This window comes from Urocampus carinirostris, chromosome 2, assembly GCF_059441175.1.
Source record: "Urocampus carinirostris isolate Australia breed hairy pipefish chromosome 2, RoL_Ucar_1.0, whole genome shotgun sequence".
Lineage (NCBI taxonomy): Eukaryota > Metazoa > Chordata > Actinopteri > Syngnathiformes > Syngnathidae > Urocampus > Urocampus carinirostris.
Window position 1 is genome coordinate 2,964,938 of NC_142350.1, and position 17,039 is coordinate 2,981,976.

At 36.6% G+C, this 17,039-nt stretch overlaps 1 protein-coding gene across 4 annotated transcripts in view; it reads left to right on the plus strand.

Annotated features, from left to right (window-relative positions):
* The window catches only part of gabbr2 (gamma-aminobutyric acid (GABA) B receptor, 2), a 151,487-nt gene that overhangs the window by 72,701 nt on the left and 61,747 nt on the right, over positions 1–17,039 (plus strand). For all 4 annotated transcript variants that reach the window (XM_088328360.1, XM_088328361.1, XM_088328362.1 and 1 more), the window contains one exon: positions 12,049–12,219. In XM_088328360.1, coding sequence (XP_088184486.1) covers positions 12,049–12,219 — 171 coding nt within the window. The remainder of the gene's footprint in view (positions 1–12,048; positions 12,220–17,039) is intronic.

Here is a 17,039-nt window from a genome sequence, read left to right on the forward strand (position 1 = left end):
ACATGTCAATAGCTCCTTAACACTGAAACAAAGAATTTAAAAACAAATTGAAAATAATACAAATGCATCGAAAAGGCTCATTTTTGACCCTTCAACATTTGACTCAAGTGGCTGCTTTACACCAAAACAGGAACATTCAAAACAATAAAGAAAATTAAAGAAAAAATGGAAATTTGTTGAAATAATTAAAAACATTTTTTTAATTATTTTTATCCAGCAATAATATTTAGCTATTACAATTATGTCTCTAATATATTAAAAGGATAATAAGGTGTATTTATTAATATCATGACTGTTATTATTATAAATGTGATTATTATTATGATTATGCTTTTTATTATAATTATTATGATCCTTATTAGTCAAGTCAAGTCATTTTTATTTGTATAGCCCTTAATCACCAAGAGTCTCAAAGGGCTTCACAGGTTATTACACAGACTATTTTTTCAGACTATTATTACACCATCCCCTGATCTGGAAACAACATGAGGGCAAGGAAAAACTCAAAAACCTCAACATGAGGAAAATGAAGAAACCTTGAGAAGGGACCGCACATGTTATTAACAAATTAGTCATGCTTTATCCCAAAATGAAACATAATCCTAAAAATGGCCAATTCTTGGCACGTCAAGAAGTGAAACTAGAAAAATGTTTACCCCTTTGGCTAGAAGGAGGCCGCTTTCTTTTTTTTAAATGAATGCAGCAATACTATAATATGATGTTTCCCTTCTTCCTGAGGTTAGCATTAGCCGCTTAAACTGCTCTTAATCGATCGCTCGGGCATCAGTCTTTTCCCACATGCTTAATGGACCCTAATGGAAACCCTACTTTGCGGGTTTCCTTTCAAAACGTCAAAGGAAGCTACAAAATATTCTAAAGGGAGCTAGCCTTTTTTTTCATTCAATTGAAATGTGTATTTTTTTCATTCCATTTTTTAATCTTTCTTTTTCTTTTTTTTCGTCAATGCATTGTTTTTGTTAAATATTTTTTTTCTGATTAAAGCTATTTTGCTTTATTGTTGATGTTTAGCTTTGATTCATTCTTATCAATCTATTCATTGAACATAGTCATTTATTAATTATTTCTTTTTTCAATTTATCGTATGTATTTTTATTTCTGTTAGACCCCCTCAGTGTTTTTGGTTGTAATCTATTTTTTTATCATGAACATTTTTTTTTTTTCTTCTTTATATATTTTTCATTTGATCATTACTTGTTAATTCGAATTCATTTCAATTGATCTTTTTAGTTCATTTCTTGATTAAATATTTAATTCACAAAATGTAATTCATTTAATCTCAATTCAATTTTAATGTATGTGTTCATTGAATGGTTTTATGTTTTTATTTTGTGTATTTTTTTTCCATATGCTATTTTTGGATTGAAGTGAAGTTCTATTTAAAAAAAGAAAATTAGACATTTTTTGTTTGCTTTTATTTCTCTTTCAATCCAATTTATTTTAAATTGATCTCTTTATTAAATGTTCTGATATAACAAATATTAGTTCAATACATCAATGTGAATTTAATGTAACCTTATTTTATGTATTTTTATCTATTATATACAGTGCATCCGGAAAGTATTCACAGCGCTTCACTTTTTCCACATTTTGTTATGTTATAGCCTAATTCCAAATTGTATTAATTTAATCTCTTATCTCAAAATTCTACACAAAATACTCCATTATGACAGTGTGAAAAAGTTTTTTTTTTTTTTACTTTTTTTGAATTTATTAAAAATAGAAAACTAAGAAATCACATTTACATAAGTATTCACAGCCTTTACCATGAAGCTCAAAATTGAGCTCAGGTGCATCTTTTTTCCACTGATCATCCTTGAGATCTTTCTACAGCTTAATTGGAGTCCACCTGCAGTAAAGTCAGTTGATTGGACATGATTTGGAAAGGCACACACCTGTCTATATAAGGTCCACAGTTGAGTGTGCATGTCAGAGCACAAACACCAAGCATGAAGTCAAAAGAACTGTCTGTAGACCTGCGAGACAGGATTGTCTTGAGGCACAAATCTGGGGAAGGATACAGAAAAATGTCTGCTCCTTTGAAGGTCCCAATGAGCACAGTGGCCTCCATTATTCGTAAATGGAAGACATATGGAACCACCAGGACTCTTCCTAGAGCTGGCCGGCCTTCTAAACTGAGCGATCGGGGGAGAAGGGCCTTAGTCAGGGAGGTGACCAAGAACCCAATGGTCACTCTGTCAGAGCTCCAGCGTTCCTCTGTGGAGAGAGGAGAGCCTTTCAGAAGGACAACCATCTCTGCAGCAATCCACCAATCAGGTCTGTATGGTAGAGTGGCCAGACGAAAGCCACTCCTTAGTAAAAGGAACATGGAAGCCCGTCTGGAATTTGCCAAAAAGCACCTGAATGACTCTCAGACCATGAGAAACAAAATTCTCTGGTCTGATGAGGCAAAGATTGAACTCTTTGGTGTGAATGCCAGGCGCCATGTTTGGAGGAAACCAGGCACCGCTCATCACCAGGCCAATACCATCCCTACAGTGAAGCATGGTGGTGGCAGCATCATGCTGTGGGGATGTTTTTCAGCAGCAGAAACTGGCAGACTAGTCAGGATAGAGGGAAAAATGAATGCAGCAATATATACAGATATCCTGGATGAAAACCTGCTCCAGAGCGCTCTTGACCTCAGGCTGGGGCGAAGGTTCATTTTTCAGCAGGACAACGACCCAAAGCACACAGCCAAGATCTCAAAAGATTGGCTTCAGAACCACTGCGTGAATGTCCTGGAGTGGCCCAGCCAGAGTCCAGACTTGAACCCGATCGAACAACTCTGGAGAGATCTGAAAATGGCTGTGCACAAACGTCTCCCATCCAACCTGATTGAGCTTGAGACTTATTGCAAAGAAGAATGGGCAAAACGGCCTAAAGATTGGTGTGCTAAACTTGTGGGATCATATTCAAAAAGACTTGAGGCTGTATTTGCTGCCAAAGATGGATCAACAAAGTATTAAGCAAAGGCTGTAAATACTTCTGTAAATGTGATTTCTTAGTTTTCTATTTTTAATAAATTCAAAAAAAGTAAAAAAAAACTTTTTCACATTGTCATAATTGAGTATTTTGTGTAGAATTTTGAGATAAGAGATTAAATTAATACAATTTGGAATGAGGCTGTAACAAAACAAAATGTGGAAAAAGTGAAGCGCTGTGAACACTTTCCTGATGCACTGTACTAATTTATTTATTCTTTCATCTTAATTTAATTCAACTTTATTTCATTGATGTTTGAGAGCATTTTAATTATTTTCTTATTTACTTGATTGATTTATCTTTGCTATTAATTTAATTTAACTGTTTTTGAAATGTAATTCATTTTAATTTTTTTGTTTACTAAGTTGATTTTTTTTTACATTTAGCTATAATTTAAATTGAAATTAGTTTTTGGGGGAGACATTTATTCATCATTTATTTATTTTTTTGTGATTTGTTTTGTCTTTTTTTCACGCTTGGATTTAAAAGGTGTTTCTTTTTTACTGAATGATAGCTAGATAAGAAAAGACTAATATGAATACATAAGGATATACAGCAATATCGTTATTGAAATTGCTATTTCTATTTATATGGCCATTATTTAGGGTGTAATACCACATGTGACTCCTAGATGGCTGCAGCCATTTTTAAATGATGATGATGATGATGATGGTAGTAGCCACGCCCCTTTTGGAAATTTTCGCAGTATGTGATTTTTACCTCTTAATACGGAAATATAATGGATAGGCTCCCCCCTTCTCGCACTCCCGTCGTGCACAAACCAACACCGGCCGGCGCTGACCTTTTAACTGCAACAAACAGCATTAAAAATGAACGAGGACGCAATTGGAGGAAGCATCAACACTTTTTTCCACTTTCATGCTATGATTAGCTCCGCTTTTAGCTTAAGTTCAATTCTTAACGAACATTATTGTAATTGAAGCTTAACATAGCTTGAATGCTTAAGCCTGGGTTTTCTAACGTTAGCTCCCGTTTTAGATTAGCTTTAATTCTTAATTCACTTTAATGTAACTTTAGCTTGACATCACTGTGACGCTCAAGCCCAGATTTTGCTCCTTCTTTTAGATTAGGTTAAAAGATTAATTCAGTTTTATGTAACATTTTTTTAATCTAACTTCAACACTTAAGCCACTAAATTTTTGATTATTTTTATGTAATCTGGGTTTAAAAAAAAGCTTGAACGCTTAAGCCTGAATTTCCAAAACTCCCCTTTTTACTTTAGCCTTAATTTTAATTCAGCCTGAGTTTTCTAACTTTAACTCTTTTTTTGGCTTAGCTTCAATTCCTAATTAAGTTTGATGTAACTTAAGTTCAACCGGATTTAAACATATAAGTCTGATTTTCTAACTTTAGCTCTGCAGTTAGCTTAGTTGAGATTTATTGCTCACGTTATGACCTAATTGTTAGGCTAGGCTTGGAAAAAAAGGAAGTATATTTTGTAAAATGTTACAAAGCTTGTTTTTCCTTTTTCTTAAACATGAAAGCAACATGTTCAATAATGTGCTTTTAGTTTCACTTTAGCATTATAAATACGAAATAACCGATTACGTTATGCTAGCGTCACAAACTATTAATGCTAACATTTTGGGCATGGCTGGTAGTCGCTAATGCTACTTTTTTTAATTTTTGCTAATTTTTAACCACACAAATAGTAATCAAAGTTAAAATATTTTTGAAAAACTTATAAAATTAAAACCTTGATCTGAAAAAGTAAAGATTGTTAGATTGTCTTCTGTTCCTGGAGTTATATTTTTACGAGCCTCTTCAACAAATTGCATCGCTATTATGCCCATTCTCCCTTTAGCTGTTGACTCACTTAAACAGTTCATTTTAATGTTAGCTTTGATCTCCAACAACTCAAGGGGTATATTTTAATTAAGAACTAATGCTAGAATTGTGGACATGGCAGTTAGCCACTAATGTTAAGATTTTTTGTTTTGTTTATCATGGTAATGTTTAGTTGGTAGTGTTACAGACTGCTAATGCTAGAATTGTAGAGATGTGGACTTATGCTACTTTTTAAAAAATTAATTATGTTTAATCGTGCAAAAAAACACTTAATAGGATCTAGTTTCAAGTATTCAAGTGTCAGGCGCTGGCTCCCACTCGCGTTTCTATCGACAATCCTTTTAGCACGGCTAATCCATCTTCTTCCTGTAGAGCGGTGGAAGCCAGGTCAGGAAGCACGACGGTGGTCCCGGATTTCATTTAATATTCAGGACGTGGCATTTGCCACACTGTGGAAGCGAGCGTTCACTCCCACAAGCTTTTGGACTCAGTCATTAGCGCCAAGCTAGCAATTTTTATCAGACGGGGGATCCTAGCAGATGCTAAAAGGCTACTGAGAAGCGTCGTTGTGTTGTGTTTTGGATCTTCAATAACGGGACTGTCGGATTTTGTAAAATAGTTTATTGCCGAATTTTAAAGTCGACATGCTAACGTACGGAAAAACAACGTAGCAGAATTAAATTCCACCCCCTTTTTTTATAAAGCTACATAAAATCACAAGCAAGTGTAGGACACCAAGACACAAAAATATGACCACTACGTCCATATCAGGAAATTATTTTTCCGATACCCTACTTTGGACTATTTTTCAACACATTCTGTCCTAAACAATTAGTCTGATTGGCTTCAAACTTGGACTTACTCTGGGTAAAAAAAAATCCTTACTTTTCAAAAAATATTACATGACGTGTGTAGGGCTTAAAGTTTTTCATTTTATGTTTGCTTGTGTTGATAACTTGCTAATGATGTTTAGCATCTCAACTTTGGATGCCCCCAAAATGTAGGCCAGTACTTGCTCACGATGATTAGCCAAACTCTAGGACAAAATTAGCTAATTTTGGAAACATACTACTTGACGTGGGCAGGGCTTCAGATTTTAGTTTTTTTTGCTTGTGGTGCCAGTTTGCAAATTACATTTAGCATAACAATTTCCAATGCATCCAAAATGTAAGCTAGTACTTGCTAATGATGATCAGCCAAACTCTAAGAGAAAATGTGCTTGTTTATGAAACGTACTACATGACGTGGGCAGGGCTTCAAATTTTAGTTATTATTTTTACTTGTGGTGCTAGCTCTTTAACAACGATTACCTTGCCGGTTTTCAAAGTTCCCAAAATGTAAGCTAGTACTTGCTGATGATGATTAGCCAAACGTTTTTAATATGCTTTTTTAAAACATACAACATAATGTGGGCAGGGCTTCAAATTTTAGTTTTTTTTTAACTTGTGGTACTAGCTCTCTAAGGACAATTACCTTGCCGATTTTTGATGATCCAGAAATGTAAGCTAGTACTTGCTGGTGATGGTTAGCCAAACTATGGGACAAACTTCAAACATTTTTTAAACATACAGTACTATGTGGACGTGGCTTCAAATTGTAGGTTTTATTTTTACTTGTGGTACTAGCTCTGATTCGGTTCAAACTTGGACATACACCAGGTAAATAAAAAAGTTTAATTTTCAAAAAATACTCCATGATTTGGTGGTAGCTTTAAGTTTTACATTTTATATTTGCTTGTGGTGCTAGCTTGCTAATGACGTTGAGCATACCAATTTCCGATGCCCCCAAAATGTAAGTGAGTACTTGCTAATGTTGATTAGCCAAACTCTAGGACAAAAATCGGTCATTTTGGCAACATACTAGATGACGTGGCCAGTGCTTCAAATTTTAGGTTTGTTTTTTTACTTGGGGTACTAGCTTGCTAATGACACTTAGCTTGCCGATTTCCGATGTACTGCATCTTTTGGTGGACAAACTCTAGGACAAATATAATTACTTTTTAAAAAGTACGAGATGAAATTGGATAGGCTTCAAGTAATATATTTTCTTGTTATACTAGCTCGCTGACGATAATTAGCTTGTTTTTTTTCCAACATCCCTGCAAATTATGGCATTTTCTGAGGGCCAAATTCAGGAAAAGAAAAAATCACTACTTTACCAAAAATACCGCATAACAGGGGTGGGGCTCTAAACTTTAGATTTGGTTATAGAACTACCATTTTAATCACGATTAGCTTGGTGATTTTTAAAGTCCCTAAAAGTATTGCATCTTTTGAGGGCTGAACTTAGGAACAGAAATCATTACATTTTGAAAAATACGATATGATTGGGCGTGGATTCAAATTTAATATTTTATTTTTACGAGTGGTGTTAACTTGCTAATGACAATTAGCTTGCCGATTTCCAACATCGATATTTCATCTTTTGATGGCCAAATTCAAGGACTATTGTTACTTTCCGAAAATTAATGTACGATGTGGGCGGGGCTTCAAATTTTAATTGATATTTTTCCTTGTGCTACTAACGATAATTAGTTTGCCGATTTCTGACATCAGTATAAAGTATTGCATCTTTTGAAGGCCAAATTTTGGGACATATATTATTACTTTTAAGAACTTTAAAAAAAAAAATCAATTCAATTGCCAATTTCGGACATCCTTAAAAAACCCCATCTTTAGATAAGTTATCTAAGATAACACTATGGGACTGATATCGTTACATTTCAAAAAATACTACGTTATGTGGGTGTGGCTCCAAATGTTGCGTTTTATTTTTACTTGTGGTACTTGCCTGCTAATTACGTAAGCTGGCCGATTTCTGATGTCCCCAAAGAGTATCGCATATTTTAAGGGCCAAACTCTGGGACCAAAATCATTACTTTTAATGACGTGGGGGGACTTCAAAATTTCTTTAAAAAAATATTTTGCCACTAGCACGCTAACAACTTATAGCTTGCCAACTTCTGACTTTCCCGTAAAAAGTTTCCCACATTTTGAGGGATCAATTCTGGGACAAATATCGTTTCTTTTGAAAAAATAATATAGAAAGTGGGCAAAGCGAAACACTGTGTTTTTTTCTTTGTTTGTGGTGCTAGCATGCTAATCATGATTAGCTTGCCAATTCTGATCTCCCTAAAAAAAGTTTTCCATCTTTTGAAGGATATATTCTGGGACAAATATCAATACTTCTCAATAAATAATATGCAGCGTAAACGGGGCTTTGCATTTTAAATTTTATTTTTGGTTGTAATTCTAGAATGTTCATCTTGATTATCTTGCCAATTTACATGTTTTGAAGCCGAAACTCTATCACAAAAATGGTTGCTTTTCTAAAAATACAATACATAGCTTTATTTTTGCTTGTGGTACTCGCTCGCTAATCAAGTTTAGCCTACCAATTTATGATATCCCGAAAAAGTATCACTAAAATATTTCCAGATTTAATTCCCTCCCAGGTAGGTATCGATCATCGATTGATGAGTCACAGCTCAGCGTAGATCGTTTATCACTTCGTGTCGGATCTATACAACCGATCGCTGCGGAGAAAATCCGATTTTTTTGTTTTGTTTTCCTTCGGGGAAGACCAGCGGATTTTTTTTCAAAATGTTGTTTTATGGCGTGTTTCCAATTCAGCGACGGAATCGAGTTGTTGTTTCTCTCCGAGTTAGCATAGCATTATAAACACAACTGTCGTGACCCCTTCATTTATAATCCATGGCGGCCACTTCATTATTCAGAGCGCACCGTTAGCTTCGGCGTGATAAGGAGCTAGCTTGCGTTGCCGATCGATCGTTTCTCATCGGGCTGTCTCGATGTTTCCTGCTATTTTCCACTGATTTAGAGGGCAGAGATTTACCATTTAGCTTTACTTATCTCCCCAAAACGTAAAAATCTAGGCTGTATTTGCTCAAGACACACCACAGGAAATGGTGCCCCTAAGCCCTAACGGTTAAGGGATCCAACTAACCAGCATTACTGTAGTTTTATTGTTGTAGTATTTTTGTATCATTTCTGCAGGAGTATATTTGTGGTATTTCCATAGTAGTATTTTTATAATATTTCTTTAGCATCTATGTAGTATTGTTCCATACTAGAACCAGCTGTGGTATATCTGTAGTACTTTCGTACTATTTTTGGTGATATTTCTGTAGTAGTATTTTTGGATTATCACATTACTATAGTGGTAATAGTGTAATATTTATTTAGAGGTATATGTGAAGCATTTCCATAGGAGTATTTTTTTTATATTTCTGTCGTATTTCTGTTGTGTTTTTGTAATATTTCTGTTGTGGTATTTTGTGGTATTTTGGTAGTAATATTTTTGTAGTATTTATGTAGTATTTATGTAGTATTTAAACGTATTTCCAGTAGTATTCTGTAGTATATCTGTAATATTCTGTAGTATATCAGTAATATTTTTGTAATATAACTGTAGTTTTATTTTTGTAGTATTTTTGTTGTGATACTTTTGTAGTAGTATTTCATAGTAATACTGTAGTGGTGATTTTATAGTATAGTATTTTGGGGCGGCAGTAGCTCAGGAGGTAGAGCGCTCGTCTTGGGATCAAGGGATCCCAGTTCGAATCCCGGCTCGTCCGTGTTACATGTCGAAGTGTCGTTGGGTAAGACACTGAACCCCTAATACCCCCAATAAGCAGGTTAGCGTCTTACATGGCTGCAAGGCCGCTATTGGGAAATGTGGAGCACACTGTAAAGCGCTTTGGGAAGTCATTGACTTGAAAAGCGCTATATAAATGCAGAATGCAGATCATTTCATTTCATTTCACATTCCAGCAGAGGTGTTTCCAATATTTTGTATTATTTCTGAAGTATATCCGTAGTATTTTGTGGTGTTTCCATAGTAGTATTTTTGTAATATTTCTTTAGCATCTATGTAGTATTTTTTCATACTTGAACTAGCTGTAGTATATCTGTAGTACCTTTGTGCTATTTTTTGGTGATATTTCTGTAGTAGTATTTTTGGATTATCATATGACTAAAGTGGTAATAGTGTAGTATTTATGTAGAAGTATTTGTGAAGTATTTCCATGGAGTTTTTTTTTATATATTTTTGTAGTATTTCTGTTGTATTTCTGTAATATTTCTGTAGTGGTATTTTTTTGTAGTATTTTGGCAGTAATATTTTGTTAGTATTTCTGTAGTATTTTTGTAGTATTTAAAAATATTTCCATAGTAGATTTTCTGTATTATATCTGTAATATTTTTGTAATATGACTGTAGTTTTATTGTTGTAGTATTTTTGTTGTGATACTTTTGGATTAGTATTTCATAGTATTACTGTAGTGGTGTTTTTGTAGTAATTCAGCAGAAGTATTTCCATGGGACTATTTTGTATTATTTCTGTAGTATATCCGTAGTATTTTTGTAGTATTTCTGTCGTAGTTTTTGTGTAGTGGTATTTTTGTATTATTGTATTGTTTGAGAAGTATTTTTGTAGAATTTTTATGGATATTTTTTCTTTTCAGAACGAAAGCAAAATGATATGTTAGGTCCCTGTTTTTAAGCATTAAATTTGATAGTTAGTTTTGGATTTTTTGTTTTTGTTTTTCTGTTGTAGTATTTTTGTTGGAAACACACAAATGGACAATGGTACCAAAAACACTTTTATTAGTAGTACTTTATTTACAACTAAATATATTGTCCTTATAATTTTACTATTTTCGTTTGGCAGGACAGGTATATACGGTATATATATATATATATATATATATATATATATATATATATATATATATATATATACAGTATATCAAGGTTTGTACAGTATATATATAAAACTAGCTAACTGTTGGGGAACAAAAAATGAGCGCAACGGCAACCTACCCAAGAAACTGTCAAGTGGGCAAGGCTGGCTATATACAGTATCTATTAGTTTAGAAACCTAAAGTTTACTGAAGATCAGGGGTCTCAAACATGGTGCATGTGGGCACCTACTTGCCCCCTGAAGACAGCTGATATGCCCGCGGACCAGTTGTGCAAATAGTGCAGCTGTGCTGGGTTTTGAAAGAATTGAGGTGAAGTGCTTGTAAATACTTGACATCGTTGCTACATTTCTTACGTTAGGTGTTGGGCTAGGATTCCATATTCGGGTTTGGGCATCAATTAAGGGTTATAAACTTGTTTTATGGTCCCAAAATAAGATTGGGGCTAGGGTTAGAAGCCAAGATTTAGCCATCTTATTCGGGTATGAAAATGAATTTAGGGTTCTGAAATGGGGTTGGGGCTAGAGTTACGGCTAGAGTTAGCGTAGGTTTAGAGTTAGGATCTATGGATTGAGCTCCAAATTTGGGTTAAACTGAATAAATCCATCCATCCATTATCTGCACCGCTCATCTTCAGTAGGGTTGCGGAGGAGCCGGAGCCCATCCCAGCTATCTTCGGGTAGTGGGCAGGGGACACCCTGAACTGGTTGTCAGTCAGTCACAGGGCACATAGAGACAAACAACTCACTCGCTCATCCACACTTAGGGACAATTTAGACCGCCCAATGAACCTGACATGCATGTTTTTGCAATATGGGAGAAAACCGGAGTGCCCGGAAACTAGTAGGTGGATTTGAACCCATGACCTCAGAACTGGCACAGACGCACTAACCACTCAGTGGCCGTTCACCCTCTAAACTGAATACAGAAAAAGGTTTCAAAATATATCAAGGACTAGGGTTACTCTTTGAAACAGGGTTAGGACTAGGGGTCTCTCTCATTTGTTCTTTCTTTCTTGTTCTCGCTCTTGTTCTCTTTCTTGTTCTGCCTTACACACTCTCTGCTCTCTTTCTCCCTCCCCGTGACCCTCTCTTTGCTCTCTCCCTTTCACTCTCTCTTTTATTTCTTTCTCTTTGTCTTTCTTTTTTCTCTTTCTTTTTCACTCTCTCTCTCTCTCTCTCTCTCTCCCTTCTGTTCTCTCTTTTGTTATCTCTTTATTTATGACTCTGTTCTTTCACTCTCCCTCTCTTTATCTCTAACTCTCTCTTACTCTCTCTCTGTTCTCCTCCTATCTCTATCTCGCTCATTTGCTTTCTCCATTCCTTGCTTTATGTTTTTCATTTTTCCTTTCTTTATTCTTCTCTTTGATTTACTATTCCGGCGCCCTGTGATAGATTTTTTTATACCCTGTTCCCCCCAAGCTAAAATGAGTTTGACACACTAGTCTTTGAGTTAGCGCTAAACATCTTAGACTTGGACGTTAGGTAATACGAGTTCTTTTTTGTGTTTTTCAGCTGTCCTTCGCGGCGACCACCCCGGTGCTAGCGGACAAGAAGAAGTACCCCAACTTCTTCCGCACGGTGCCGTCGGACAATGCTGTCAACCCGGCCGTGGTCAAATTCCTCAACTACTACAACTGGAGTCGCGTTGGGACACTAACGCAGGATGTGCAGCGGTTCTCCGAGGTATGTCTCCTTTAATCTTAAAATAAACATGAACATTTTCTTTCCAAGCTAATTTATTTATTTTGTGTGTGATGCAAGCAGACAGCAGCTGCACTTAGCATCAAGCTAATGGCAAACCGGATCAAATTGAGTCACTCGGCCCCTTCACGAAAATCAACTCGAGCTCGAGGAGCCCCTGGATGCTAATACCCTTGATGCTAACGTCACAAGACAAATCTGATAAAAAGACCAGCATGGATTTAACCCGAATGATAACAAGTTCCGACCTGGCGAGAGTTGCAACTTGGCTGCTGGCAAGCTAATTTGGCTATTGGACCCTTTCAAAAAAATAAGATACAAAACAACCCCATTTTCAGGCAACGTAGCCCTGATCTTGCTACCTAGCAACAGACTTTCCCAGCTATCTCCCACTTTTGAAACTCTTGGCGATTGAACTTTTTTGCTTGCCAACTAGCTCTGTGTTGGACGAGAGTGGCAATTTAGCTGCTAGCAAGCTAACTTGGGTTTTGGTCACGCTCACAACACGTAGATACAAATCAATCCAATTTTCCAGCATAGTAGCCATGACCTTTACGAGCTAACCACCACCTTCTAAAGGCCTAGAGATGGATATTTTAGGTTGCTAATTAGCATTTTGTTGTGTTAGAGTGGCAATTTAGCTGCTAGCAAACTAACTTGGCTTTTAGCTACTTAATACACTCTAAATGCACGTATGTACAAAACCTTATGTTCAATCATTGAAGCAATGAATTTGCTAACTAGCTACCGGTTTTGCTAGCTAGCCACATCCTTAGGAACTCAGCCATCTCGCTAGCTCATTAACTACCAAATTTTCTGCACTGAATTATAAAGCACACCCCAAAAGATATTCTTTTATCATTTATTTTCCGTACATAAGGCGCACCAGACTATAAGGCGCTACAGTAGGAATGTCAACAAAACAGTCACATAGGTCAGTCAAACTTTATTAACCCCTAAACAGTGAAAAGCAAATATGTGTCTAAGACTCGTACAGACACGGTGTCTGTATGATGTCAACAGTCACTGAAATACTTTATGCCACATATCATTGGAAATCTTAAACTCTTAGGATTCAAGATATGCTGACCATTTGAAAAAAATACTCACCAGAGAAACATCACGATCAGTCTGAAAAATAGATACCCTAAACATATAAAGCCGTGGTAGCGCAACAAAAACGTTGATTTGCAGCCATTACATTTGATGATAATACGCAACCATGGTCCCCTTACATCTGTGAGTGTAGTGAATCCAATTTAGTGAAATATTTGTGTACTCCAAAACACGCGATAATGCCGACAAATAAAAAAACATAAGCCTCAATGTATCTCTGCTTCGGTGCACGTTGCTTGTCTGTTTAGCCCCATAGTTCCTGTTTACAAGTAGACTAGTAAAATTATTTTCTCTAGGCCATAGACCAACCGAACTGTGATTCACATCCTTTTTGGCCAATGGCAGGCTTTGTTTTACCCCATTTTAGCCTATACAAGCCAGTAAAAGCTTAAAAAGAACCCCCCTCTTTTACCTCTGAATAACTTTAGCCAGTAGTGACCGATTCAAATGATGATTAACACATTGGTTTGGAAATAAAACGCAGATATATATATCCCAGCATGCACCGCACACTACTTCTACGGAGGGAACATCAGGTCGGCGGCTACTTATCATAGTTGTGAGACTTGTTGCGACTCAATTTTGATCCATATAAAAGGCTTTCCGTATTATAAGAAGCATGGTCAGCTTTTGAATTAGAAAAATTAGGTGCGCCTTATAAAACGGCAGCGGCGCGTTAAGTGCTTAATAGTCAATGAAATTAAAAGGAGTTCCAAAGCCAGCTAGCACAAACAACATTTGAAACTCTTGAATGCTAGCTGATAGAAAGCTAATTTTGTGGTTTGTCATGCTCAAAACAAATCAACCCAATTTTCCGGCATAGCCCTAACTGTTAGCTGATTGATTCATTGAATTTAGTTTGAGTAAGTAGCTCATAGTAATAGCATTAAGCGGCTAATAGTTTCCGAAATCAAAATAATTTCAGTGCCAGCTAGCATAAACGAGGCGTAGTAGCGATGCAGTGCAATCATTGTCGCGTTTGATGAAAGTATTTTCTGTTTGAGGAGGTTAGCCTGTTTTGAGTAGGTGGCAATCATTTTCCATTCAAGCGCTTCTGCCCGCTTCATCTTCTCTGCCACCCACACAAATCTGCCGCTAGCTTGCTAGCGTGTGGAGAACATTTGTGAACGCTACTTGGCGGACATTTGGCAAGTGTTGAGTTGTTAAAACGTTAGCTTCACAAGCTACTATTATTTATTTATTTTGTAAAGCTTTGCTATCCTGGTTATAATCTCTGCCAGTGAGCGGTTTATGAAGCTTTTTATTTATTTTTTTACATACGAGCTAGGAGCCCAGTAAACTGTTCTATATGAAATTTGGAGCAGAAATACTTAGCTAGTGAGCTAGAAGCTAGTTTTTAAATAGCCAGTCAACCAGCAAGCCAGCAGCCCAGTCAGCTGTTAAGCTAGCTCGTATGGCTAACAACTTATTAGCCTAAAAATATATCATCGAGAAATCATGTTATGGTTGACTAAATATTACTAATTAATGAGGTAGAGGCTAACTTGCAAATGTCCGGTTTACACTTATTGATATTTTCAATGCAAACTACAAGTTCAAAGTAATGTCAGGAACTTCAAGCCAAATAACAAAACTTAGCCTGATGTCAAGAAACCACGAGAACTGATGGCAAGCAAAAAACAGAACGTTGAGGTTTTACTGTTGACCTATACAACGCCTCAAAAAGAATCTTGCTTCAAAATGTCATGAACAGACTACTGCTAAGATTGTCCGATTGAAGACTTGTATTGTGGTGGTCTCCAAAATATATTCTGCCAAAACTTCTTGAGACGCAGTTCATTTCCAGCCACTTAAATTACCAACATTTTCATCACCCGAAATTCAATGAACACACGAAGGACAAGATCAAAGTCTACCATCCTTCTTCACCAGCTAACCAGCAAGCTAGGAGCCCAGCAAGCTGTTCAGCTAGCTCATCTGGCTAGCTACTTATTAGCTTAAAATCACATGCAATTATTAGACAATATTTATAAAACAACAGCATGTTCAAAGTCATGTTATGGTTGGATAGATATACTTAGCTTAAAGCTAGCTAGCAAATTGTCAGCTAACTAGAAAGCTAGCATCTCATTAGGATGTTAAGCTAGCTCTTCCATCTAACGAATTATCTACCTAGAAAGCTAGCAACTAGATATGTTATTGTTGACTAAATATTGTTAACTACTGAGCTAAGAGCTAACTTGCAAATAGCTAGCATACCAGCAATCTACAAGCCCAACAAGCTGTCAAGCTAGCTCGTCTGGCTAACTACTTATTAGCTTAAAATAACACACTAAAAAAGACAATATTATATAAAACATGTTATGGTTGGCTCAATGAACTTAGTTACTGAGCATGAATCTACATTGCAAATTGCCAGATAACATTCAAGCTAGCAGCAAAGTAAGCTGTCAAGCTAGCTTGTACAGCTAAAAATTCATAAGCTTATAAAGCTTCCAAAGTATATAAAGTGGTTAAAGAGGCAGTGTTGAGGAGTGCGAAAGAAGTGTGTGGAATGAGAAAAGTTGGTCGAAGTATTAGGAAAGGAAGTGAATTGTGGAATGATGAGGTTTCAGAAGCTGTGACAGAGAAGAGACGATCCTTTGAGGAGTGGCTGCAAGATAAGAGTGGCGATGCGTATGAAAGGTATAATGTAAGAAAAGGTTGGTAAAAGCGGTGGTGGAAGCAGCAAAAAGGAAAGCAAATAATGAAAGGTGTCGAAAGATAGGAGTGAACTTTGAGGAAAGAAGAAAAGTGTTCTGGAAAGAAGTAAAAAGAGTAAAAAGAGCGCGTCTGGAAATGAAGGGAAAGTGAAAGATAAGGATGGTAGATTGCCGGTTAGCAGTAGTGCAGTCAGGACGAGACGGGCAGAGTATTTTGAGGAGTTCCAAAATGTGGAGGATGGACGAGAAGTGAGAGTCGAGGCAATCAATGGTATGGGGAGAATGGCCGTGTTGGGTGATTTAAATGTGAACCCTGTGGAAACATTGGCGGTGCAAGAGGCAGTAAAATAAATGAAAGGGGGGGAAGGGGCCTGGGTTGGATGGTTTTACTGCTGAATGCTTGAAAAAAGGTGGCACGGCTATGATTGACTCTTTAGTACGCTTGTTGAATGCATGCTTTTTAAGTGGTGTGGTTCCTGTTGATTGATGTAGTGCATGTGTGGTGCCATTGTATTAGGGCAAAGGTAATGAGTATGAATGTAGCAATTCGAGAGGCATCAGTTTGTTGTCTGTGTGAGCAGCATGAAAAAGTCTTGTTTTAGAGAGTGAGAGGAACAACGTATGAGGTGTTGATGAAGGAGCAGAGTGGTTTCAGGAAAGGAAGAGGCTGTGTGGATCAGGTGTTTGCAGTACAACAGGTGTGTGAGAAATATTTTGCAAAAGGTAAGGATATTTATTTGCCTTTCGTGGACTTGGTAAAGACGTATGACAGAGTTGATAGAGAAGCGTTGTGGCAGGTGATGGTAATGTATGGAGTGGGTGGAAAGTTGTTCGATGCATTGACGAGTTTTTATGTGAACAGCAGAGCATGTGTAAGAGTAGGGTGTGAGACAAGTGAGTGGTTCCCTGTGTTGACTGGTTCGAGACAGGGGTGTGTGATGTCGCCATGGCTGTTTAATGTGTACATGGATGGTGTGCTGAGAGAGGTGAATGCAAGAGTATTTGGCAGAGGTGTAGAGATGA